The sequence below is a fragment of the Heloderma suspectum genome, chromosome 1, assembly GCF_057233095.1.
Source record: "Heloderma suspectum isolate Gila_16-S chromosome 1, 16-S_ref, whole genome shotgun sequence".
Classification (NCBI taxonomy): Eukaryota; Metazoa; Chordata; class Lepidosauria; order Squamata; family Helodermatidae; genus Heloderma; species Heloderma suspectum.
The window spans coordinates 345,718,210-345,745,836 of NC_139458.1; the positions used below are offsets into that span (position 1 = coordinate 345,718,210).

At 42.0% G+C, this 27,627-nt stretch overlaps 1 protein-coding gene across 18 annotated transcripts in view; it reads left to right on the forward strand.

Moving 5' to 3' along the window:
* STXBP5 (syntaxin binding protein 5) overlaps positions 1-27,627 on the forward strand; it is a 159,707-nt gene that overhangs the window by 31,661 nt on the left and 100,419 nt on the right. For 17 of the 18 annotated variants that reach the window (XM_084827793.1, XM_084827788.1, XM_084827791.1 and 14 more), the window contains exon 5: positions 6,165-6,299. In XM_084827793.1, coding sequence (XP_084683919.1) covers positions 6,165-6,299 — 135 coding nt within the window. Of the gene's footprint in view, positions 1-6,164; positions 6,300-27,627 lie in introns of those variants that run through there. The other variant, XM_084827797.1, reaches the window with a different exon arrangement.

A 27,627-nucleotide genomic window follows, 5' to 3' on the forward strand; every position in this document is an offset into this window, starting at 1 on the left:
CTTATTAACTATCTAAAAGGCAGCTACCAATGTCTTAACCTGGTCTTATGTTGGAAAACTTGACCATTCACACAGACACTGTCATAAGCAGGCTCAGGGACCATTTACTGGATATGACTGAGATCTCTGGCAGCTTTAACTTCAAACCTGACAAACATTTTTTTGTAATATACATTGATAGGATATACTGCAGGATCAGGATCAACAGCAATGATGGAGGTGGACCTGTTTCTGCAGTGGGTAGAATAAAAATGCCTTAGATTCAACAGGATATTCCATTACATAGTTTGGACATGTGGAGACAATGACAGTCATGGTTGTATTCAAGATTAATACTGGGTTGTAAAGCTCATATTGATATATTTGGAACTGGGTAGAGGCTTTGAATGCTGTGTCTTGTCCCATACCCCTCTCCTTTGACTCCCTACTTCTGCCACTCATGAGTTTTGCAAAGGGTCAAAGTACAGAGACCAGATAAACTTTATTGCCATTATGTGTTCTTACAGGTCAAGGGGCTTAGAGCAGAATACCTTGAAATAATCCCATTTTGGTATTCCAGGGCCTAACCCAAGACCTGAAACAGATCCGGAAACGCTAGCCTCTTGCGGACAATATATCAGAGGCTTAAGAGTCCCTTGGATACTTGGAAAGGGTTCTGCAAGCCACTGTAGCCTCTAAATGGAAAATAGACACACACAGATCCAGATTCTGCAGTTGGGTGCAGCATGGAGCTTGGTGTTGCTGCATTGCTAGAGGGTTTTGGTTTCTGCAAAAAGTACAACTGGAAGCAGTATACTGAAGACATGTAACACATAGCCCTATGCCCTAATGCCACATAAGGACACTATAGAGGGTTGTACCATCATATGGCCAATTCTAGCTCTTCTGGCTGAAGGTAGTGCTTAGGTTGTGCTCCAAAATTCTTTGGACATTCTATTTTCTATGAGGATTTATTCCCTAAAGACATATGAGTGTCATGTCAGCAGGTGATAGGCCTCCTTTAAAGAAATCTCAGCTTTGTGCACATCTGAAACTCTGTCAGTGCTTCCCAAAGATATATTTTATACCTGTTCTCTATTCATTTGTCTGTTCCACAGGGTAAATATTTGCCTTCCACCATTCTGCTGCATGCTTAAATCCCAGAAAAATTGCATAGATTTCCCCTTGATGTTTCCACATAGCCTTGCATATCTACCTAGAGACACTAGGCTATTCTAGAAAGGTTGTCCCATTTTTATTTCTTACTGTCTGGGGTCCCTGGGTAGCTAGTCTCCTAGATGGCTTTTAATGTACTGGAACATTGGATGGCCAATGTCCTGATTCCATTAAGTCCTTCAACAGCTATACCAGCAGCATTTATTTTGGAGAACACTTGGACTATGCATACCTTTATGTGATGTGACAATATGTGATGGGGGAATGCAACTCTGTTGATTCTCTTGGACCTCTTGGTGGCTTTTGATACCATTAACCATGGTATCCTTCTGGATAGGCTGTCTGGGTTGGGAGTTGGAGGCACTGCATTGAAGTAATTCCTCTGCTGCTTGGATGGCCAATTCCAGAAGCTGGTCCTGGAGGATTATTGCCCGTTGCCTTGGCAGCTACGCTATGGGGTTCCACAGGGCTCTGTCTTGTCCCCCATGCTTTTTAATATCTACATGAAAACACTGGAGGAAGGTTATCTGGAGATGTGGGCCGAGATGTCACCAATATTCAGATGAGCCCCAGCTCCATCTCTGCTTTTCATCAAATCCAGGTGAATCAGTGCATGGGCATGGTAACATACTGAATGAAAGCCAATGAACTGAGACTCAGTCCAGAAAAGACAGCGGTACTGATAGCAGGTAGTTCATCTGCCCAGCTAAGTGATGTTCAACCTTTTCTGGAGGAGGTTGCACTCCCCCTAAAGGATCAGGTTTGTAGTTTTGGGCTGCTCTTAGATCCAGTATTGTCACTAGAGGCATGATGGCTCTGAGTGCCTTTTATCAGCTTAGGCTGATGTACCAACTATATTCTTATCTAGATAGCCTAGCTACAGTTATCTATGCTCTGGTAACCTCTTGTCTGGATCATGGCTAGATAGCATCACCGATGCAATGAATATGAACTTGAACACACTCCGGGAGAGAGCGCAGGACAGGAAGGCCTGGCGTGCTATGGTCCAGGGGGTCACGAAGAGTTGGACATGACTGAACGACTGAACAACAACAACCTTTGAAAACCATATGGAAACTTCATCTGGTCCAAAATAGGGCAGCAAGATTATTAATGGGGACTGGTCAATATCAACATATTACACCAGTGCTTTGTGATTGCACTGGCTGCCAGTCCATTTCGGGGTCCAACTCAAAGTGCTGGTATTAAGTTTTAGAGTCCTAAATGGCTTAAGGCCACGTTGCCTGAAGGATCATCTCCTTCCATATATGCCCTATTTTGTTGTGAATTGCCCAAACCCTGAGATCATCTTCAGAAGCCCTTCTCTGGGTACCCCCGCCTAATGAAGTGAGGTGGATGGTTACTAAGGAGAGGGCCCTTTCTGTTGTAGAATGTCCTCCCTAAAGAGGCTTGCTGCCAGCATCTATGTTGTGATCTTTTTGGTGCCAGGTAGACCTTATTTTCCCAAGCATTTCCAGTTTTCCTGTTTCTGTTGCTTTTAAATCAGTTATTGTATTTTCACAACTGCTGCTGGTTTTTACTTTGGTTTTATACTGTAGTTTTAAACTTTTAAAAGTTTTATGTTATGTTTTATTGTGCTGTATTTTATGGTGTTAATTGTTGTGAATTGCCCAGAGTGCTTCAGCTATTGTGTAGTATAGAAATGTAATCAGTCAGTGACTGAACTTCTGCCTTCTGATACTAGAATATTGAAAGACATTGTGAGTTAAAACAAAATTTTGGGTGGAATCCAGATTATTAGGATAATAAACGTCAACCTAAATGCTTGCAAAATTGCTTCATGCAATTTGTGGAAGAAATAATGTCTCTGCAGAAGAAATATTGTCTGCATTTCATTCTATATCAAAACGGCTTTTGATAATACTCTTCTGTCTGTACTGCCACTAGCTATCCCTCTGTAGCTTTCTGTGTCCCTGAAATCCGCTACTTCTTACCTCCCATATGCAGTTAATTTCAGGAATTTGGGCTCGTGTGGACCTTTATACGCAGACTCAGCACCATGTTGCTGGGTATATAATGTGGTAGCTGTGTGGAAAAAGACCTGCCACACATGTGGATCTCCTTGCACTCTTGTTTCTTTCTCTTTTAATTTACAGTATTTCTAGGCCACCTCTAATGGTAAACTTGTCAAGGTGGCATTCAAGATAAAATAACCAACTACAATTAAACAGCAAATAAAAATATAAAACAGCATAGCAGGAATAGCTTGACTTAGATATAAATGGTCAGCAAATTAAAAACCTCAGTGAAATTGTTTTAACCAAATGGTAGCAGGTGAACTAGCTTCCCTTCTTGATTGACATCCTTAGGCCGGTTTGCATGATCAAGCAGCCCACCATGGCTTATTTTAGTGAGCGGGTGGCCATTTTGAATATTCAACCTGCAACCTCTGCTTGTCATGTCGTCCAAACCCTGCAACGGTGGGTTGTTGACATGGTTAACAAACCACCCACAACTCTAAAACAGCCCATGGGTTCTAGGTGGTTTGTTAACCATGTCAACAACCCACCTTCACTGAGTTTGGACAACATGACAAGCTATGGTTGTGCCTTGAATATTCAAAAGTTGGTCAGCACACACTGGCACATGCCACAACTCACAGTGGCTCAAATACGCCATGGTGGGCTGCGGTGATCATGCAGACCCAGTCTCCGTCTTTGAGATTCTTTTAGTCAATCATGTTATTTGTTTAATTGTTATGCACCATGCTAGATTTTACAAATCATGATAAAAGTTTCACTTAAGTAGCTTTGACAGTTTTATCAGAGGAGACATATGGCCTACAACTAGCAAAGGAAATCCTTTGCAAGCATCTGCAAATTGCCTCTCAAGTGACCTTGTTCACTATTAATACATAAGTAATTATGCAAATTGCATTTAGACTCAGTAGGCATTTAGTAATGTTTGCTTGGATTAATACTGTACTGTGGCAGCCCCACTTTAGACTACTATTTTACTAGCAGGGCTATGTCCACAAATACCAATCTAAGATAAAGATTTTCTTTAAAAGATGAATATAGCGAACAGTACTTGAACTCCTGCTTACCATTAAGCATGTAGTAGGCAGATATCCAAGTACTGAGCCTATGGTGTCCTTTATTGCCAAGAGATTACAGTCCAACAAAATTGTAGCTTTTAAGGATGTAGAAACTGAAAATCTGGGATACTTAACTAGCACATAGAATCATAGAATAGTAGGGTTGGAAGGGGCCTACAAGGCCATCAAGTCCAACCCCCTGCTCAATGCAGGAATCCAAGTCAGAGCATCCCTGACAGATGGCTGTCCAGCCTCGTCTTGAACGCCTCCAGTGTGGGAGAGCCCACCACCTCCCTAGGGAATTGGTTCCATTGTCGTATTGCTCTAACAGTCAAGAAGGTTTTCCTGATGTTCAGCCGGAATCTGGCTTCCTGTAACTTGAGCCTATTATTCCATGTCCTGCACTCTGGGATGATGGAGAAGAGATCCTGGCCTTCCTCTCTGTGACAACCTTTCAAGTACTTGAAGAGTGCTATCATATCTCCCCTCAGTCTTCTCTTCTCAAGGCTAAACATGCCCAGTTCTTTCAGTCTCTCCTCATAGGGCTTTGTTTCCAGTCCCCTGATCATCTTTGTTGCCCTCCTCTGAACCCTCTCCAGTTTGTCTGCATCCTCTTCAAGTGTGGTGCCCAGAACTGGACACAGTACTCCAGATGAAGCCTAACTAGTGCTGAGTAGAGGGGTCTCTACTCTACTGAGTACATCACACTACTTAAAATAAATCAGAAAGTTCTAAGAAACATGGATCTATATGCAACAAAGGTATTAAACCTCTTTCAGCCTGACACTGAAATTACATTTTAGAAAAGCTCTTGAGGATTGTATTCCAGTGGTGTGCAGGGCTGAAGGCAAAAGGGGCAGGGGTAACCCCACCCCAGCATATTTTAATATAAAACTCTTACTGCCAATAATTAAGCCTTACAAGTGGTATTACAACCTTTTAGTATTGGGGGGCTGGGGACTGCACAAATGCTGGGAAACCACTGAATGATTGGTGGTCAGGGGAAATTGGGGTAGGTCCAGGGGAAGGGAGCATTTCCATTTGGGAACTCTAGGCAGGCTGGATTTGGACCCTTGATTTACAGTATAGGGAATAAATCCTCAAACTCCAGTCCTGTGTTTTTTGGATGAAACTGTTCTTGCACAGCTGCCTAAAATGCAAATATTTGAAACAAATTCTGAGTAGTGGGCATTTCAGTTTTCTCTTTATGGAAGGAGTCTGTTTTACAAATATTCTGCTTTATCCAATGAAAATTAAGGCTTTTTTGCTAAGTAGCTGCTCTTGGCTCTGGCTTCCCTTGTTTTTTGTTTTTTGATGAGAGCAAACAGAATTTTAAGAGTCAGTTTTTAATCTTTATATAGCAATCTCTGCTAAATGTCTTGTACATGTTTGCAGAATCACTCATTTTGGATTTTCTGAATTGTTTCATGTATTATATTACTACTGCTACTAAAATGTTTTCACCTGCCTTGTAGGATGCACCACCATAACAAGGTGGCTTACAATATTATAAAAAAGTGAACATATGAATTACAGTTCATCCCTAATGATTTTTAAGTACCAAATGCAGACTGGAATAAATGTATCTTTACATATTACTAGGTATGGTCTTGATTATAGAACTGTTCCACATACTTCCTCATTTAAAGGCATTTTGGATCAGTCCTGACTAGGGAGTGAGCCGCTAGCATGTGCACGCATAAATGTGTTTGTGTGTTTAACAGGGATGTATATTCTGAAAATGGCTTTGAGATGGGATTGGGAAATTATTTTAATTCTGCATGGCTTGGAAAAACATAGATCTAGGTTAGATAGGATTGAATTATCTAGTTGTGAATTTGATAAAATATTTATCAAGTACAATAATATATTCCTTCCTTATTTTTAATTGGTTTTAAGATTTAGAGGAGTTGTCTTTTTTAATTCCATTTTTGGATGTGTTCTCTTTCAGGATAACATTTTGCCATCTGCCTTTCCAGAGTAAATGGCTGTATGTGGGCACTGAAAGAGGAAATATACACATCGTGAATGTGGAGTCCTTCACACTCTCAGGCTATGTCATAATGTGGAATAAAGCCATTGAACTGTGAGTATGGTCTAGGTGGAAAGAAATTTGGTTCGGTTGGACACTGTTCTATAGGTGTGTTCTCAATTAACAAAACGCAACTACTATAAATGCTTACAAATGTTGTTGTTGCTGTTGTGAAATTTGACTACTGATCTGTCAGCTATGTATGTGTATTGTCGAAAATAATAATTTGTTTCAGGAAAAAATCACTGTTTTTACAATAAATGTTGTAAAACATTGAAAATCATTGTGATTTCATTAACTGAAGTTGGTGTGGTACACTATATTCCTATACATGTTTTTCAGCAGTAGGCCCCGCTGTATTGAATGGGGCTTATTCCTAGGTGAGTTTAGATATGATTAGAGACGTAGTCATACTTTGTATTATATAGAATCATAGTTTCAGCATACTTGCAAAATACTTTTCTAAAAATGTTTATCTAATATGGGGAAAAGTACCTCCAGTACATAATGAACTATTACATTTTATAAGAGCTATTTTATTCATGGCTAGAATGTTTAGAGCAGTACATACTCAGTATGAACATATGTTTATTGAGTAGCTTAAAGAGCAATCCTATGGCCCTTAGATAGCGTCAGAGCAATGACCTGAGGGGTGGGGGGCAGAGAGGAAGTTTTGGAGCAGGAATTTTCCCACCTCTCCATGTCTCCTAGCTGCTGCAAAAAACTCTGTGGCGGCCATTCTCTCAAGGTCAGAGTTGCAACCTAAGAAGAGCATAGGTAGGGAGGAAGGCGTATGTGGTGGTGTCTGGGCAGAAGAGAAAGAGGCCATGGATCTGCTGAATCCACAGGGCTCTCAGATTACATCCCACCAACAATAGGCTCAGAAGCCTATATAATGTTAAATGGTGTTTGGGAAGAACGGGAGACATAAAACCCTCCCGTCATTCCTCGCACAGTGTTTAGGAAGAACTCTGTTCTACAAGCATCAATCCTGTTGGATTGTGCTGTTAGAAAATACATTTAAACCAGGTTATAGTTTTTGAATTACATTTAATGTAATTCTCTGGGAACAGGGAACTTCTTTTCTGAGAAATAAATCAAAATGAAATGATGTTTCCTATCATTTTATCTTCAAAAAATATAATCAATTGCTCATTAGTCTGACTCATGGATTCCATATTTCCTTCTCATGTGATCTTAAAGCTCTTGAGTAAGTGTTACGGTAAGGCTTGAGTAAGTGTAACAGTTCATGTAGCTAGAATTTTCTCATGCACATCATACCTAACACTAGCCCTATTTACTTGTTATTTGCATGTCGGTCCTTACCGTGTTGAAATAGGAGCAGGTAGGGCATTACTGTGTTGAAACAGTGCTTTTAGCCCCATGCCTGACATTGTGCATCTGGCCTCTGACATGTGCAATTGAGCAGCACTTGTTTGCAAAGGAGTCTCAATGCACAAGCAGCTGCTCACATGTAGGGGCTCCGTATGGTTGGTATCCATCCCACTGCCTAACAGTCTCCTGCCTGAGCAGATGGAGTTAATCTAATTTGTGGTGTTGGACATCCATACGGCTGTTGTCTGGGAGGACTTCAACATCCATGCTGGTGCCATCTTGTTAGGAATGGCTCAGGATTTCATAGCTGCCATAACAACCATTGACCTGTCTCAGATTCTGTCTGCCCTGACGCATGTTGCAGGTCGCAATCTTGACGGTTTTCTGTACTGACAAGTGGAATGAGCTGTCTCTCTCTTTGTGCGTTTAACCATGGTTTTGGAAAACATTTTTATTCAGAAAGCCTCTTATTAGTTTTTCTTTAATCTGTATATGCTGATTTGCTTTTATAGATAGTTTTAGTTGTGCTGTTTTTATTACATTTCTTTTATTGCTTTTACTGTGTTTTGTTATAAGCTGCCATCTAAAGGTGGGGCCTGCCCTGTTATGGACAGATCACTACCTAGTTAGATTGAGACTAGTGCCAACTTGAGCCTTGATGCAGAGATCGGGGACCTATTAGAATGGTCTGCCACAGATGTTCATGGATTCAGATGGTTTCCTGATGTCTTTGGGGGATTTTCCACCTGATACAGTTGGCAGTCCTGTCTCCTGCCCCTTGGAATGCAAAGATAAATCAGGCTGTCTAAATGATTGCACCTACATGTTCTCTCCTTCCTCGCCAAGCTAGACATCTTTCTTGGTTTTCTGAGTTGAGAGTAATGAACATGACAACAGGTAGAACACAATTGGTGGAAAACACGAGTAAGGTCCTACTAAACACAGGTCTGCTCTGTGAGGAGATAGCGGTGAAGAAATATTTCTTCTTTATCATCATTGCACCTGTACCCGGTGGAGCTTTTATGAGTGGTGAGAGGATTGTTACAGATGTGGCTGAACCTGCAGAAGCCCACTATAACAAATTTATAGAATCATAGAATAGTAGGGTTGGAAGGGGCCTATAAGGCCATCGAGTCCAACCCCCTGCTAAGTGCAGGACTCCAAGTCAGAGCATCCCTGACAGATGGCTGTCCAGCCTTGTCTTGAACGCCTCCAGTGTGGGAGAGCCCACCACCTCCCTAGGTAATTGGTTCCATTGTCGTATTGCTGTAACAGTCAGGAGGTTTTTCCTGATGTTCAGCCAGAATATGGCTTCCTGTAACTTGAGCCCATTATTCCATGTCCTGCACTCTGGGATGATGGAGAAGAGATCCTGGCTTTCCTCTCGGTGACAACCTTTCAAGTACTTGAAGAGTGCTGTCATATCTCCCCTCTGTCTTCTCTTCTCAAGGCTAAACATGCCCAGTTCTTTCAGTCTCTCCTCATAGGGCTTTGATCAGCATTCCCTGCACCTCCTCCTCCAAGTCATTAATACAAATGTTGAAGAGCACTGGGCCCAGGACTGAGCCCTGCGGTACCCCGCTTGTTACCTCTCCCCAGTTTGAGAAGGTCCCATTGATAAGCACTCTTTGAGTCCGATTCTGTAGCCAACTGTGGATCCACTGGATTGTTATTTCATCTAGCCCACTTTAAGCTAGTTTGCTCATCAGGATATCCTGGGGCATTTTGTCGAAAGCTTTCCTGAAGTCGAGGTATATGATGTGGACCATGGGAATGCTGTAGACAAGGGAGGTTACTTGATTAAAAAATGAGATCAGATTTGTCTGGCAGGACTTGTTTTTGACAAATCCATGTTGGCTTTGAGTAATCACTGCATTGTTTTCAAGGTGCTTCCGGGTGGATTGCTTTATCATCTGCTCCAGAATTTTCCCAGGGATTGATGTCAGACTGACTGGTCTGTAGTTCCCAGGTTCTTCCTTTTTACCCTTTTTGAAGATAGAGACAACATTAGCCCTCCTCCAGTCATCTGGCACTTCCCCCATCCTCCATGATTTCTCAAAGAGAATAGACAGTGGTTCTGAGAGTTCTTCTGCCAGTTCCTTTATGACTCTAGGATGCAGTTCATCTGGCCCTGGAGATTTGAACTCATTCAAAGTAATTAGGTGTTCCTTGACCATATGCCTATTGATCTCAAGCTGCAACCCTGCCCCTTCAGCCTGTACTTCACCTTTGCCAGGGGGGTCATAGACCCTGCTTTGGGAGAAGACTGAGCCAAAGTAGGAATTGAGCACCTCTGCCTTTTCTTTGTCATCTGTTATCGTTTTGCCATCCTTATTTAATAGCTGAACCACCATTTCTTTCCTCTGCCTTTTACTATGCACGTAGCTGAAGAAAGCCTTTTTGTTGTTTTTAGCATCCCTCGCTAACCTCAGCTCGTTCTCAGCTTTAGCCTTCCTGACGCCATCCCTGCAATTCTGTGCTACCTGGCTGTACTCTTCCTTTGTTACTTGGCCTTCTTTCCACTTCCTATATGTGTCCTTTTTTGTTTTCAGGTCATCCCACATTGGCTTCTTCTGTTGTCTTCCACCTTTTCTTCTTGTTGGAATTGTTTGTGATTGTGCCTTGAGAATTTCCTTTTTTAAAAGCTCCCACCCATCATGGACTCCTTTTCTCGTTAGCATCGCTTGCCATGGGACCTTCCTGATCATTGTTCTGAGTTTATTAAAATCAGCTTTCCTAAAATACAGGGTACGCGTTTGACTACAGTTGGCTTTTGCTTCCCTTAGAACCAAGAACTGAAGTACAACATGGTCGCTTTCCCCCAGAGTTCCTGTAACTGCTACTTTATCCACTAAGTCATCTCTGTTGGTTAGGATCAAGTCAAGGATAGCCGATCCTCTAGTTCCTTCTTCTACTTTCTGTAGGAAGAAGTTATCCGCCACGCAAGTCAGGAATTTCCTGGAGGGGCCATGTTTTGCAGAATTTGTCTCCCAACAAATATCGGGGAAATTGAAGTCCCCCATTACTACTACATCATACTTCCTTAAAACATTGGCTATTTACTTTTCAAAAGTTTCATCCTCGTCTTCTCCTTGGTTGGGTGGCCGGTAGTAGACTCCGACCACCAGGTTCCTTTTATTCTTTGCTCCATTTATTTTGATCCAGATGCTCTCGATGGGGCTACCAAGCTCCTTCTCCTGTATTTCTGTGTAGAGATATGTATTTTTCACATACAGTGCAACCCCACCTCCCTTTCTGTTCCTCCTGTTCTTTTTGAACAAGTTATATCCTTCAATTGCTGTATTCCAGTCATGAGAGTCATCCCACCAAGTCTCAGTTGCACCTATCAAGTCATAATTTCCCTCCTATATTAAGAGTTCAATTCGTTCTATTTGTTTCCCATACTCTGGGCATTAGTATATAGACATTGAAGGCCATGTGCTTCATAGTCTGGCTTTCTTCCTACATGTGTCTGAAGACTATTATTGGGCGCTATCAGAGCTGTTCTCTCCGTTGCAGTGCATGTGCCTACATCCATTGTTACCCCCAACATTACATCTCCTTTCCCTGTAGGATTCAGTTTAAAGCCCTTCTGATGAAGTTCTTCATGCTGTGGCCAAACACATTCTTCCCATCCTTTGTGAGGTGCAACCCGTCCCTTGCCAACAGCCCATCTTCCAGGAAGTATAGCCCGTGGTCCCAGAATCCAAATCTCTCTCGTCGGCATCACCTTCATAGCCAGTCATTCACCCGGAGTATTTTTCGTTTCCTTTCTATCCCTCTTCTAACTACTGGAAGGATGGATGAGAAAACTATCTGGGCCCCAAAGTTCTTGAGTTTCCTTCCCAAAGCTTCAAAGTCTGATGTGATTTCTTTGTAGCTCCGCTTGGCGGTATCATTTGTTCCCACATGGATGAGAAGAAAGGGATACCTGTCAGTGGGCTTTATGAGTGCAGGCAACCTTTCAGTCACGTCTCTAATCCGTCCTCCCGGTATACATGGTGAGTCCACGGGTCTTCACGACATACTTGGGTCTCGATCCCACGCAGCAAGGAGTCTCTCACTAATACCACTCTTCTCTTCTTCTTGTTGTAGGCCTGGGTTTCATCGCCTCTGCTTGACTGACCTTCAGACCCTTGCTTACTCTCATGTAGGTTCCCCTGTGATTCTTCCTCTGCAGGCTGTCCTCCAGTCTCATCTGCAAGTACCTGGAATCGGTTCCACGGCTCCACTGCTTCCAGTGGTGCAGAGTGGCGTCTAGTTCTTCTTCTCCTAACTGTCACCCTTTTCCAAGGAGTATCCTCTACTCCATTTTTCTTCACCTCAGCATTTCCCACTGCCTCATCTTGCTGTTGCTGTTCAAGCTTCTGGTCTTCCCTTTGCTGCTGTAGTTCCCCCATCCTGTCCAAGAACTCTTCGTGTTCTCTTATTCCCCGGAGGGTTGACAGTCGCTGCTCCAGTCCACTTACTTTTTCTTCCAGCAGCGTGATCAACTTGCACTTGTTGCAGGTGTAGGCCATGTTGTTCTCAGGCAAGAAAACAAACATTGCACACACCTTGCAGGTCACCACCACTGGAGAGTCCTGTCCTTCCATTGCCTCTTTTCCCTTTTTGTGTCTAGCTTTGTGATTGTTCTAGACTAGCCTGTGCCTGTTCTTCTACTCAGTAGAGGTTAATAGCAGAGTCCCACTGGTGTGGAAGTGTGTGTTACAAGACAAATAAATGAAAAAAAGTTAGTTAAAATAAAAAATAAAAAGGGGTCTCCCCCTTGACCTCCCCCTTGACCTCCCCCTTGACCTCCCCCTTGACCTCCCCTGGCCAACTCCTGTTTGCTCCCCCTGTTCGCTCGCTCTGAAGAGCAAACAGACTGAAGCTTCCTGCCCACTCAGCTGCTGGGAGTACTCAGAGCTCAGTTGGAGCTCTCAGAAGCACCTGGTGAGCCCACAGCCGCTCAGAAGGATAAAGGGCAGCCCCCTGGGCTTCCTGCAGCCCACTTACCTCTTAGCCTCTGTCTCCTTTGTCTCTTCTACCACTGCAACTCCCCTGGCCAACTCCTGTTTGCTCCCCCTATTCGCTCGCTCTGGTCGCTCGCTGTCTGGGAGCTTGCTTGCTTCTGTAGTCCCTGGAGCAGCTGGAGCAGCTTGCTCTGCTCTGCTCAGCTGGGAGGCGGGAAACATTTGCAAGACGTTTTGCAGATAAAATGGCTTGTATTTGCTCCAACTATTTTAATCATTTTTGTTACTGCTGTTATTACTTACCATATCTAAATACATTATAAATATTTATACAGAAACGTAAGTATCATACATATAATTATGTACACGCAGAATACATTTATGTATATTATGCACCTTGAATTTCACTCTTGCATTAATAAACAAAGCTAAAATGGCTAAATTATGCTTTTTGATGATCACTATAACCTAATTTGTATATTTAACTTCCCAGGATTGGTGTATGACTTACTACCATGTTTCCTGTAATTTCAGGGACAAAATATCATAGTACCGGCCGTGTTGGTTGGGGGTGGTGGGTTGCTGCCTTCCTTCTCCACTATTCATAATTTCTTCTGCTGATATGAACTGGGAACCATGGGAACTCTGTTGTACTTCAAAAGCCCTTTTCTTGGTCCCTTGCTGTGTGATTTCCAGAGGCAGTCACCAGAGATAAAGTTGCTTTGTTTTTGATGCCCAGAACTTGGAACAGTTTCCTTAAAGAGGGATACCTGGCTCAACTGCAGTTTGCCTTTAAGTGAAGACCAAAAATAATTTTATTTCAACCAGTAACCTCAGTCTTTCTGAGGACATTGTTTTTAGGGTTGTGTTGCTGCTGCTGCTGCTGGTTTTAGATTGTGTTATTATCTTAATATTTGTAAGCTTCCTGGATGACAACTTGGAAAGTTGGGATAGAAGTTCCAGAAATGCACATTTTATTTTTACCGATTGATGTAAATGCTTATCCTGAGGTACATTAGAATGCAAACCTAGTATGTCTGTTTCAGAGCTGCTATTTTTATTAATGTGAAGGTCTAGTTACTTAGCTTTGGGGAATTAGATAAGCTACCCTACTTCAGGCATCAAGATGGTGAAACTGAGTAATCATTTTCCCTTCTACCTAAGTTTTTTGGATTACTAGATCAGAAACTAAATTCTGTATTATCATACTTACCTTTCAGATTGGAGTTTTTGGTTCTTTCGAAAGGTATTGGTTTGTTATGTCCTGGCTTGGTGTAAGATAAAAGTGTGACTTGTCTTGTTTTGAGAAATGTTATATGCTCATATTTTCCAACACTCCAGCACTTAAACCTGACTGTATGTGTTGGTCTGGAAAAAAGAATTAGGTTTTCATAATTTGAATCAGTTTCAGTCCATGTGGGAATATAGCACATCTGCCTGACCCAAATCAGGCTGCACTGATTTGTCTATTCAGTGAAAAGAAAAACAAAACTGCAGCTGTAATCCTATCTCCCACCTGGGAGTGAGTTCTATTGAACTCAGTGGGGCTTACTTCTGAGTAGACATGTATAGGATTGCAGTATGAGACTGATTTCTAAGTGATAGTATAAGAGAAAATATTCACCATCCTCTAATGTAGGCCCACTGGTTATTGGTCTGAATTGCAGTTTGCACACCAGGGCCAAGGTGTCACTGAAGTGCTGGGCTGTACTACAGCAGTTGACCGAATTCTCTCTGTTTGTCTCTCTCTCTCTGTACATATATAGAGATATAGATATGTGTGTGTGTATACCATCACACACGCGCGCGTGCGCGCACACACACACACAGAAGTAGACACATTTCACACAAATTCATTCCACATAAAAAGCCAGACGTTGGACAAAAGGCAAAGGTAGGATGATGTTGGGTTTTCTGCATGCAGGGATTTTTTTTTTCCTGTATGCAGGAACATTCAGTCTTGTGAACTCCCATCTACATGCAGCCTAGATTACCACCTTAATGAGAACTAGGTGCAGTTTAGACAGTGCGTGTGCTTGCTTATTGTGACAATATTATTTATTTATTTATTTATTTATTTTAAAACATTTGTATCTCACCCTATATCATTAAGATCTCTGACCTAAATAGAGTAATATAGTTTTTCTGTAAATACCATTGCCTTAAATCAGTGGATATTTAATTTGTTGTTTCTAGAGCATCATCTTTTAGTAAACAGAACTAAAAAAAAGTATGTCATATTATACATACTGTGTAAATATCTGAAAAGTTCTTTTAATAGTCAAAAGTAGTTCAACTGAAATACTTGGTTAGGGAAAAAAAATATTGTGCACTCAGTGCTTTTAATGCTTTTATATTTTATATTGTTTTACTGTGTACTTTTTGGTTTTAATTTTTGTGAACCACCCAGAGAGCTTTGGCTACTGGGTGGTATAGAAATGAAATGAATAAATAAATAGTGTGGTTAAAATGTTACTTGGAAATTTATTTTTATTTGCTTTCTAGGGATAATAACCTGAAAAGCCTAGCATTGTATCCATTCCCGTTGCCCAGTTTAACTTGTTTTGTGTTAATTTATCATATGTAGCAAGGTATTTCTAAAAAATCAGAAATGCAATTTAAATTTCACTGATTTAAAGAGATTTGATTGGATCTAGACTTTGCTTCTGCTGGTGGAGCATCTGTTGAGCAGAGTTCCACTAAGGTAGGAGTGGGCAGTGTTCGGGGGGGTCTGAGGACCACTTTTGATCCCCTGGACCCTACTGTGGGTTGCACTCCTGCCACATCCAGTGGCAAAATAATCAGTTTCCTGTTGAATTTCAGGAGTGAACTGCTGAGGAGGGGTAAAATTGACAAGATTAGTTTGTTGTCTAGCTAAATTTGTCTGCTTTAGCCTTCCATAGCAGTTTGTTGCCAACCGCCAATTTTTTTGCTGCCACAAATTTCAGCAGTTTGGTGGCAGTCACACCAGGGGGTAGGCAAGCACTGCATGCAGCCTGTGGGCCAAATGTTGCCCACCCCTATGCTTAAGGGGATACTGTTGCCAGTGGAAGGGCTGTGTGTGATTTTTTCCAAGTCCACCGCCCCCATGCAATTCCAACTTCCCCATTGCACCCTCCAAAAATCTGCTCCAGAGAATAGTGGGACCCTCCAGAACTCTGTGTAGAGCTGCAGGGGAATGGGGGGAACTTTGCCTCTCTCCCTCCTCCCACCCTTCCGCTAGTAGGATTTTCCACTGAATCAAAAGCCTTCCATGGATGGAGCAAGTCCTTCTGCTCACAGAAGGCTAAGTTAGAATCCAGTCCAATTTCTGAAAGCCACTAAACTGATACTAGAAATCAAATAATACATCCTGGAAAGTAGACACCTTTTTGAATCAATGTAGGTCTTTCAGAGTGATTTGTGTACTAATCTATGTCCTGCCAGTGCTGATGGAATGTCTTTGCCTTCTTGTTTCTGCACCATTACTACTAACAGTTCTTAATTTTTTCTTTGGGCAGTGACTCAGTTACTTTGCCTAGGTTGTTAGCTGGAGCTACTTATTGGGAGTATGTTATTCCTTTGTCGAAACCGCTGTAGTGGCTTCTGAAACAGTTCAGGCCCAATTCAAAGTGCTGTTCCTAAAGTCCCTAATAGTTTAGGACCATGATATCTGAAAGAATGCCTCATCCAATATGAGCTTGCCCATTTATTGTTATCAACAGAGGCCCTCTTGTGTGTCCCACCAACATCTGAAATACAGTTGGTTGGTAGCTCCCTCCTGAGAGGGAAGCCTGAGTTGCTTTCTAATGTCATCTTGCTATATGAAAAAATCCTGCCTGTATGAAAAGAAAACTTCCAAGGAGTTTGAACAATAATGCTGCTTTAATGGTCTATGTTTTGAGATTTTAAAGATGATGATTTAGATAAGTGTGGGGAACCTATGTCCCTACAGGTGTTCTTGGACTTCATCAGCCACCCCCCCCCCCAGCATGGCCAATTATAAGGGATAATTGGGGTTACAGTTCAACACTGGAGGGCTACAGGTTCTCCACACCTGATCTGAACTTTACTGCTCCTCTGGTACTGATGTTATTTTTATTGAGGCTGTCTTGCTTTTATTCTGTGTTAGCTAGTGGCTTCTATCTCTTTTAAAAAATCCAATTTGGATGTTTTATTGTTTCATGTTGTAAGCAGTCTTGAATTTTTAAGGAAAGGTGGGATAGATTTTTTTTTTTAAAAAAATTCAAGTATGTTTATTTTGGCAATGTAAATGTCTCTTCAGATTTTCAGTAGCCCTTCTGGTCCATGTGCGATGGCATAATTGTCATAGAATTTATTTGCACAGTATTTACTGCTCATCAAGGGTTGTATCTATTCTTTAGTTCATGCAGAAACAAATTGAAACAGAATATTCAGCATAATTTACATTTACAGTCAGATCCAGAAATATTGGAACAAGGATAACTGTTTTGGCAGTTGGCCTCTGTACACCACTACACTGAAGTTGAAAGGAAACACACCCAGATGAGAGCGAAGTCAGGACTTTCAGCTGTAATTCAAGGGGTTTGACAAAAGTGGGGCACTAACCATTCAGGAAGTACAGCCAGTGGCATACACACACACCCATCATTGGTGGCTCATAAGTAATGGAACAAATGGCTGACAAGCAGCTGCATGGCCAGGTGTGGCCTGTTTCCTTGGTACCCCATGACCAATCAAGCAGATAAAAGGCCTGGAGGTGGTTCTGAGTGTTACATTTGCATTTGGTAGCTGTTCACTGGAACTCCCAACATGAGGTCCAAAGAGGTGTCCATGCAAGTGAAGGAGGCCATCATTAGGCTGAGGAAGCAAAATAAACCCATCAGAGAGATAGCAAAAACATTGGGAGTGGCCAGTACAACAGTTTAGAACATCCTGAAAAAGAAGGAATTAACTGGCAAGCTCAGCAACAGCAAAAGGCCTGGAAGACCACGGAAGACAGCTAAAGTGGATGACCGCAGAGTTCTGCTCATGGTGAAGAGGAACCCTTTCACAACATCTAGCCAGGTCAAGAACGCTCTTGCGGAGGTAGGCATGTCATTATCAACATCTACAGTCAAGGGACAGCTTTATGAATGTAAATACAGAGGCTTCACAACAAGGTGCAAACCACTGGTAACGCTCAAGAACAGACAGGCCAGATTAGCTTTTGCCAGCAAACATCTAAAAAAGCCTGCCCAGTTCTGGAATAAGATTCTTTGGACTGATGAAACCAAGATTAACTTATACCAGAATGATGGGAAGAGAAAAGTATGGAGAAGGAAAGGAACAGCTCATGATCCAAAGCATACCACATCATCTGTCAAAGATGGTGGAGGCAGTGTTATGACATGGGTATGTATGGCTGCCAATGGGACCGGGTCACTGGTGTTTATTGATGACCTGACTGCTGAGAAAAGCAGCAGGATGAATTCTGAAGTGTATAGGGCTATACTTTCTGCTCAGATTCAGCCGAATGCTGCCAAACTGATAGGATGCCACTTCATATTGCGGATGGATAATGACCCAAAACATACAGCAAAAGCTACCCAAGAGTTTCTGAAGGCCAAGAAGTGGGATGTTCTTCAATGGCCAAGTCAGTCACCTGATCACAGCCCAATAGAGCATGCTTTTCACTTACTGAAGACAAGACTGAAGGCAGAAAGACCCACAAACAAGCAGCAGCTGAAGGCAGCTGCAGTAAAGGCCTGGCAAAGCATCTGGAGGGAGGAAACTCAGCATTTGGTCATGTCCATGGGTTCCAGACTTCAGGCAGTCATTGACTGCAAAGGATGTTCATCCAGGTATTAAAGGCGACCCTTAAGTTTGAAATAATGTTGGTTTGTTCCATTACCTATGAGCCACCAACGATGTGTGTGTGTGTGTGTGTATGCCACTGGCTGTCCTTCCTGAATGGTTAGTGCCGTACTTTTGTCATACCCCTTGAATTACAGCTGAAAGTCCTGACTTCACTCACATCTGAGTGTGTTTCCTTTCAACTTCAATGTGGTGGTGTACAGAGGCCAACTGTCAAAACAGTTATCCTTGTTCCAATATTTCTGGCCCTGACTGTATATTAAAATATTTAGATCTGATGCTTCTTGAAATCAGGAGGCCTTCAAATAATATTTTAAAGACAATAGTAAGCAATTAAAACAACAGTAAACAATTAAAAACAATAGTAACAATTAAACTATGGTAAACAACTAAAAAGTAACATAGCGAATTAAGTCAACTAAAATAGCAATCAGTTGAAGACCAAAGCTTGCCTAAATGCGGTTCTCATTGGGAAGATGCAGAGGATCAGATTTACCATTTAAAATATCCTGCCTCTTACCACATTGATGTTACTTTGAGGCAGGGGAAGATTGGCTAGTATCCAGAACCATGCCTTGCTTGATCTTCTTAATTGAGAGGAAGATTCCGGTGAGCAAAGGACCTTCTTAAAGTCTCGGACTATTTAAGGCTTTGTGTTCAGAAACTAATCTGGAGCCAGTGCAGTTATGAAATTACTTTTGTAACCTCTCAGACTACTGCAGCACGCCATATATGGTGTTGCCCAAGAAGAATATTCAGAAGCTTCATTGCATGCTGTACACATCCTTGCTGTAAACCTGCCGTACACGTGCTTTCTGTGACTGATTGCAGAGAGTAAAGTACTCCTGTTCTGGCTCATTTCTGTTGGCTTCTGGACTCAATTCAAGGTGCTATTTAAATGGTCCACAACTGTAGGAAAGCCTTCTCATGTATGAGCCCCCTTGTTCCTGCTCCATCTGCTCTCTTGCTGAAGGAAGATGCTTGGGAAGGGCTCTTTCCTTGTGGTGCCAAAACGTAAGATAGTACTCCCCAAGTCATGACCTTGTTGGAAATGTGGTGGGAGAGGGATAACTAATTGAAAAACATGATTAGCAAAAGAACATTGTATTTGTTCAATGTGTGGTTTTGTTTCTGTTTGTGTGTGTATGTGTGCATGTATGTATATAAAGTGACCCATTGAGCACTAGTAGAGAGATGTCAAATTCTTTAATTTTAAAAAGGGACTATTTCTACGTTTATGGCATCATCGGCCTAGTTAAGATAGGCTGCCAGATTTTACATCAACCATAGCTCCCACATGGTTTTCATTAGTAGCTTGAAATATTATCCCTGTAGTTAAAAAGTGGTGGTAACAAACTATGGACTAAAATTCTGCTGTACAGACTTATGGTTACAGACACCTGTAACTAGCTGGGGATGATGGGAGTTGTAGTCCAACACATCTGAAAAGTGCCAGGTTTGGGAAGGTTGCTGCAGGTTTGTAGTTGCTGTAGGGTTTTAGCTGCTGCTTAGGAATGATGGCATAAGCCTGGATCCAGAAGAACTCCCATTTCATTGGGTCAGCTGGGACCAATTGCCATTTTGGCGCTTCCTCTCACCAAATGGTCTCCTCTGACTATTTCAGCTGGTTATTGTCTAATCAGTTATATAATTTTATGTTGCTTTAAGAATTGATTTCTAAATTACTTTGTTTACTTCTTTCCAATTCATTTTTCCTTTTGTATTGTGTTTGTATGCAAGACAAGGACTGTCTTGTTTTTTAGATCTCTGTACAGCTCTAAGAAAATGTTTGGCACTTTATAAATGATAAATATTAGCGACTATAGAACCCTATTTATTATAGTACTACATTAACTTTTGCACAAACATTTGTGCAATCTTCCTAGCAGCAATCTTCCTTCTACTCATGGTACATGAGTAGAATTGGGTACAACACTGGATACAATCCAATGTTGGGAGATATTTGGAAGAAGGGAAAGTAGATAATAATTTGTAAGGCAAATACTGCTGACACATTAATTTTCAAAAAAGTTTGTGTTTTTGATTGTGTAAAACTTCATATTTTGATACAACACATTGAAATTTTAATTCTTTAAAGCTCAAGTCTCTTGTGTTTGTGCTTGTGTGTCACATAGGGGTGGACCAAAATGGCCGCACCCAATTCACCATCCCATTTGCAGAGAGAACAAAATAAGAAGCTATGGTAAGCCTTCACCTCTACAGTGCAAATTCCTTTGCACCGTGCCCCTACTCCCTCTTTTGGGGTTTACCAAATGCTTCCCCCCAATTTGGGCAAACACTGCAATGAGGAGAAAGGAGATCAGCCCTAATGTGTGTGCTGGTTCTTTACATTAGCAGGGACAGTCAGTGTTGTGTGATATGGACTTGTAATTGAGTTATTCTTGAAAGCAGCTTTGATTTCTCTGTAGGATATGTTTTAACTCTCTTGCATGAGTCAGCTGGAGATATTTGCTTGGCGTGTATTTTCTATTATGTTTTCGGATATAATATTAGTTGCCAATTGTAAATAAATAATTTGAGATGCTACTGCTAGTTATAGCGAGTAGTTATGTCATTTGAATATAGAATAAGGACCACACTTCTAAGTCTGTCAAGAAAAATTTATTGAACTGAAACTAAGCAAGCTCCTAAGTTACACATAGTTTGCTGGCATATAACTCTTATACTGTCTGTATTGCAAAGGTATATGGGAAAACAGGGTTAGACAGCAAAAAAAAAGACTTGAGGCATTGTTCGATAACAAATACTTTAAAATCCATAGAACAAAGACTGGAAGGTATAATACTAATAGAGACGTGATTTTCAGAAAGAGGATCGGATAGCTACATAAAATATTTACATTTGGTTAAAACGTATATTAATTCATTAATATATCAAGTTAAGCATCTTTAAAAAGAAGCCCTTTAATTAGACCAGGTACTACGTTCTGGACATCCCACATAAAAGAAACATTTGTTTTGCTTTCCTTCAGCACCAGTATTACAAGACCATAAAAAATGTAAGAGTAGGCAAGAGATGGTAATATTCTTATAGATGACCAGTACTTCAGTAGGAAAGAAGGGGCCTCCTTTGGAAGGGGATGTGTAAGAGTTCCTTGTGTACTTTCAGGTGTTGTGTCTTCTTGCAGAAAAATTACAGTGTACACCTGTTGTCTGCTTGTGGCACAGTGGTCTGGAGTCTATATGTTTTGTTTGGGCCAGTGGTCCATGGTAGTCCTAGTTCTTAGCAGAGTGTTGGACAAGTTCTCTTCTGGTTTTGTCTAGCTGTAGACAGTGCTGCTCAAATTACTGCTGAGCATTCCAAAAGGCGCAGTCACTGTCTACATGCCAGCTTCTTAGCTGTGGTTTCTGTGACTCGCACATATGTGTTATGTGCCTGCACAGAACAGTCATTCGGAACATTCTAGAGCTAAACAGAGTTTTAGGTGGGAGTCCTGCCCACCACCAATGCAAACATTCCAGGCAGACTAAAGGAACTGCCTCTCAGTTCCTTTAGTCTGCCACAGCAACTAGCAGCATTTGGAAAGTTCTCTTTGCCTCACAACAAAAAATTGTCTAAAAATCCTACTGTCCCCTTCTGGGACGCTGAACAGAGTTCTTCTTTCTCCTTTTTCTTCCTTTCCTATCTTCTCTGAGTTTTCTTCCTTTTTTCTTCATTGCCCCTTTGGGGCACATGGCTTCCAAGGCCTTTTTCAAAAATTGTACCTCCTGTGGTGGGAAGTTACCATTGACTGACAGGCATTCCAACTGGCTTCTTTGCCATGGAGAGGTACACAATGTTGACTCCTGTACCCACTGCCAGGCCTTTATGAAGCAGGCCAGGAGAAACAGAATGGCATACCTCTGGACTCTGTTGTGGGAACAAGCTCTCAAGGCAGCAGACATGGCCACACTGAAGCAGCCTCTGCATACTGCTTCAGCATCCATTTGCAAGAACCCAGCTCCGGCTCTCTTTCAGCTTCGCCCAGCGCATACTATTATGGAAAGTGCTTCAGGGCAACCATCCCCAGTATCAGGAGTACCATCCCTTGCCATACCGACAGCTACAGCCATCCCCTCAGACCAGCAACTTGAAACCAGCCCTCAATACTGATGGTCAAGACTGAACAGAACAAATAGATCAAGTCCTGAAATAAATACCCCGCTAACCCCTGGGCTCTGGGACCGAAAAACACAAAGAAAATACAGCTCTTAGGATAGAGTCGGACATCAAACCCAAACCTATGCCAGTTCCAAATAAGCCGCCCTTAGTACAGACGGTGCCTCAAACTCTTATGTGATTACCAACACCGATCCTAGAGAAACTACAACTCCCACGGCACCGTAATTCCCCAGACAATATCTAGTGTCTAGGCTCAGTATCGTAGGATGAATCCAGGGAACGTTCTTTGTTAGAACTGTACTATCACCTTTCTAGAGTCTGTTCTGCATGGAGGTATAGATCCCTTAGATACTGACAGACCTCACCAGCTTTCTCGTGAGGTTTTCTTCACTGTCATTACAATATGCCATGAGAGAGCCATAGACTACCCCCCTTCTGTAGGTCTCCTATCTCTTATTATGAGGACTGCTCACCATGTCAAGGACACCACTACATACAGGGATAGAGACTTTCTGTGTTACCATTTCCATTTCCATCGCCATTGTTCTCGTTCTCCCCACTTTCTAGAACAACATAACGCAACTTCTAACTGTGCAGTACCATCTCAGACAGTATTGAAACCCAGCTGGTGCTCTGTTACCGGAAATTACCATGGTACCAAGCCTTATGAGTTTACCACTTGCTCTCTGCCCTCCTCTTCCAGCTAACTTCTTTGAGGATGTGGTCCTGAAAAAATGCCTGGAACCACTGGCTGCTACATAATCACTGCCAGCATTGCAACTTACCCAACCATCTTTGGCCCCTAATATGGAGACACTGGTTAATGACCCTTCATCGGCTCAGGAGAACTGTTGCTCAGACTCGTTCTCCACCTCATCCATTCAGGCTTCGACTTGCTCCCGGATGCCGCTGTAGGGGATCAAAGCCCACTTTCCCTGTCAGGTGGCATGAGGCCATAGGTGGAACAAATCCTCAGAATGGCAAAATCTATTGGACTAGAGATAAAGCTCCCCCTGGTTCTGGTCATGGATCTGGTCTTTAAAAGGGTACAAGCAGACTTGGCTCCACCAGTTGCTACCCCAGTGCTTCAAACACTACTGCATGTAATCATAGAATCATAGAATCATAGAATAGTAGGGTTGGAAGGAGCCTACAAGGCCATCGAGTCGAACCCCCTGCTCAATGCAGGAATCCAAGTCAGAGCATCCCTGACAAATGGCTGTCCAGCCTCGTCTTGAAGGCCTCCAGTGTGGGAGAGCCCACCACCTCCCCAGGTAATTGGTTCCATTGTCGTATTGCTCTAACAGTCAGGAAGTTTTTCCTGATGTTCAGCCGGAATCTGGCTTCCTGTAACTTGAGCCCATTATTCCATGTCCTGCACTCTGGGATGATCAAGAAGAGATCCTGGCCTTCCTCTCTGTGACAACCTTTCAAGTACTTGAAGAGTGCTATCATATCTCCCCTCTGTCTTCTCTTCTCAAGGGTAAACATGCCCAGTTCTTTCAGTCTCTCTTCATAGGGCTTTGTTTCCAGTCCCCTGATCATCTTTGTTGATCAAGCAATCCGGGGTAAAGCCTTCTACTCTCCCACCTTTGTCTAGGAAGACAGAAAACCTATATAGTGTTCAGAAAGAGGACTGTTCCTTCCTATTCAAACACCCCACACCGAACTCCATAATTGTAGAAGCATCCCCATCGAAGACGAAACAAAAAGATTCACTCTGCCCCAGTAGACTCAGAGGGAAGAAAATGAGATTTGATAGGATGCAGAATTTACTTCACCACAGCCCTAACACTCTGTGTGGCTAACTATGAGGCATGCATGGCAGCCTACCAACAGTTCTTCTGGGAAAAAGTGACAGCCTTCTTTAACCGTCTCCCAGAAGATGTCAAAAACCTAGCAACAATATTTCTAGTTGAAGCCCAGAGGCTCGCAGGCCAGCAAATTAACACAGCCCTCCACATGGCTGACTGCAGCTCCAAGGCCATGGCACTCGCTATCTTTCAATGGCTATTCCACTGAATTTGAAAACACCCCTGCTATGGGAGTCTTCTGCTCTATTTGTTCCACTTGGATCCTAGGAGAATAAATCAAGACCCTCCTGAGTAAGGGCATGATAGAAGAACTCTACCCTGCTCAAAAGACCACTGGTTTCTTCTCTAGGTATTTCACAGTCCCCCAAAAGGATGGGGGTCCTCGCCCTTCGGGACATCAGTTGCTACGTCCACCAAAGAAATTGAGGATGACTACACTCTCATCCATTCTTCTCCTCCTGCACCAGGGAGACTGGTTCACTACAATAGATCTTCCCAATGCTTACTTCTACATCTCTGTACACCCTGCTTTTTGCCCTTTCCTCAGATTCACCCTGGTCAACAAGGTTCTTCCTTTTGGCCTAAGGGGTCTTCCCATGTCATCACAACACTTCGCCAAGTGGGTGGTTTCACCCATACTTCTCACCTATCAACTGGCTCGCTTACCTCCCCACCCCCAACAAGTATGGGGACACTTGACTAGAGTTATAGCATCATCTGCTGCTTTCCTCAGAGGTATTTCACTTCTGCAACTGTGTAGTGCAGTTACCTGGGTTCAGCCTTCTACCTTCATCAAATATTACTGCCTGGATATCTATGCTCGCACTGATGTGGCTTTTGGCAGAGTGGTTCTCTCTTCAATTCTCAGGTAAGCATATTGCTTTTCAGCCAACCATATGTGTGAGTCACAGAGACCACAAATAAGTTGCAGTTTGCTTACCTGTAACTGTGGTTCTTAGAGTGGTCATCGGTGCACTCACACAACCCACCCTCCTCCCCACTTCAATGCCTCGCCTTCTCTCATTCCTCCACATTATCTCTAGAGTGTTTCAAATGGCTATTCTTTGTAGACGCATAACCCATATGTATGATGACCACTTGAAGAAGCACAGCTACAGGTAAGCAACCTGTCCTTTCTATATTATATACTAATAACAAACTCAGATGCAGAGTTATGATAGCTGTGTACCCAAAGCAGAACTACTGAGGAACAAGAGCGAGGTATGAGCATGCTCGGATGAACCCCAAGATTTGCAGAAGTAGAACACAACTTTTTGGGGGAAACCTAAGTGGAAAACCTTTCCAAAACCTTTCCCTTTGGCCACAGAAAGCTGAATGTCTTCCTGGGGGAAGGAATAGAAAACCAGGGGTTGGGGGTGGGTGGGGAGAGGAATGATGTACCCTGAAAGAAGGGATGGCTGAATGGCTGGCTTGAACACTTCACAGCACTTCACATTACAACATTTTGTTGCAGGTCCCACTTGAATATGTTGTGCTCAAGGCACTGACATCATTCCCACAGATAGCACTTGAGGTAGTAAACCTGTGTCTGGACAGTACCACTTTGCACCGTAGCTTGGTCCTCACATAATTCAGTGCTCCTCCATACAAAAAAGTCATAGCTTTTCCTTGATGGTAATGCCATAGGTCTTACGTATCAGAATGTTTCTGATTTGAATGGTGCTATGTTTTTAATAATCCTAGCTAGATATGTGAAGGCCTGGGGAAAACCCCCCAGAAAAATTAGGGGTGGGGGGAAGGGGGGATTTTTTCCCCCAGGACTGTTTTTGTCTTTTCTGAAAAATTGAACAGCCTTCGATTATGACATATTTTCTTTCAGAATTTAAGATAAGGTGTTTATGTATTGTTACTCAGTTTTTACTTCCTGCAAATAATTTATACAAACTATGTAATAAGAAGACTTTTATAGAAAGACCAGAGATATAAAATATTTGGAAATAGTGAAGCCATGGGGAAAATGTTTTTTTAATCCTACATTCCTTATTAAAATTATTGATCTAATGTATCTTTTACTGATAGAGATTTAGGGATGCTCCAAATGATGCTTTGTTTCCCAACATGTGTGTAGAGTCACCATATCATAATCTGGAAGAAAATGTGCATTCTTTGAGTTTTGTTCTACAGAGTCCTGTGTTTCTGGGCTTATTCTGCTGAGATGCTGTAGAAGACAATTAATGTAGTTCTAATCTAAAACACACGTGAAAAAAAGTTCTGTAGTTTATTCCATCACTGTCACCAGATGCAACAGAACAGCATGTGGGTTATCCCACCTATATTTCTTCCTTTTTAAAACATTAACTTTGAGGCTTGGGTCTATGGAAGTCACAGCCATAGTTTTTAATAAAGTTCTCACCACAAGGGAATGCCACCTCAGCTATAAAACCATTAACTACTGTCAGCAGAATAAACAGGAACAGGCTTAGGAAGTTCCCTGAATGTCCTCCCAGACAGGAACAGATACAGTATACCAGTCTTTCTTTGCCTCCAGTTCTTCCTGCTTCTCCTGTCTTCTAGGGTGATTCAGATGTTTCAGGGACTACTTGCTGAAGTTCCCTGTGTTCAGACATAAAGTAGGAACCTAAAATATGTTACGTATAACTTGGTTTGCTAATAAAATTCTCATGTTTGGTATATTAAATTGAAAAGTATAGTTTATTCAGACTAATTAAAAATTTACTGAATTTACTTTTAAACAATTTTAAATATAGTTATAGTTTTATGAGCAAACCAAGTTATACATAATATAACTTTAGGAACATAAAGTGTGCTTTTATGTTCCTAAAGTAGCCTTCTCCAACCTAGTGCCCTCAAATGTTTTGGACCACAATGCCCAGCATTCCTGACTGTTGGCCATGCTGCCTTAGGCTGATGGGAACTGAAGTCCAAAATACCTGGAGGGTACCAGGTTGGGGAAGGCTGTCCTAAAGCAACAAAGTGACTTTAGATCTGTAAAGAGAATTTTAAAAAAGTATTACTTATTTTTCTATTTCCCCCAAATTTCCGCTTAAAACACACACACACACACACACACACACACACAGAAAAAACGTTTTTTTTTAACTGTACCTTTTGCAAGAACTGGTCACTTAGTAAGACCTTTCCTTTCTAGATATCAATCTTTTCTTATTGGATGTGTTCTGTTCTTAATGCTACATTGAAAATGTAATGTTTTTCCATGCTGTGCTAAAAATATAATAGTTTTTAAATGCCTGGGCAAATAAAAAGGTTTTAACCTGGTGCAGGAAGAAATACAATGTCGACGTCAGGTATACTTCCTCAAGAGGGCATTTTAAGGTTGTGGTGCAACCGTGGAGAGGG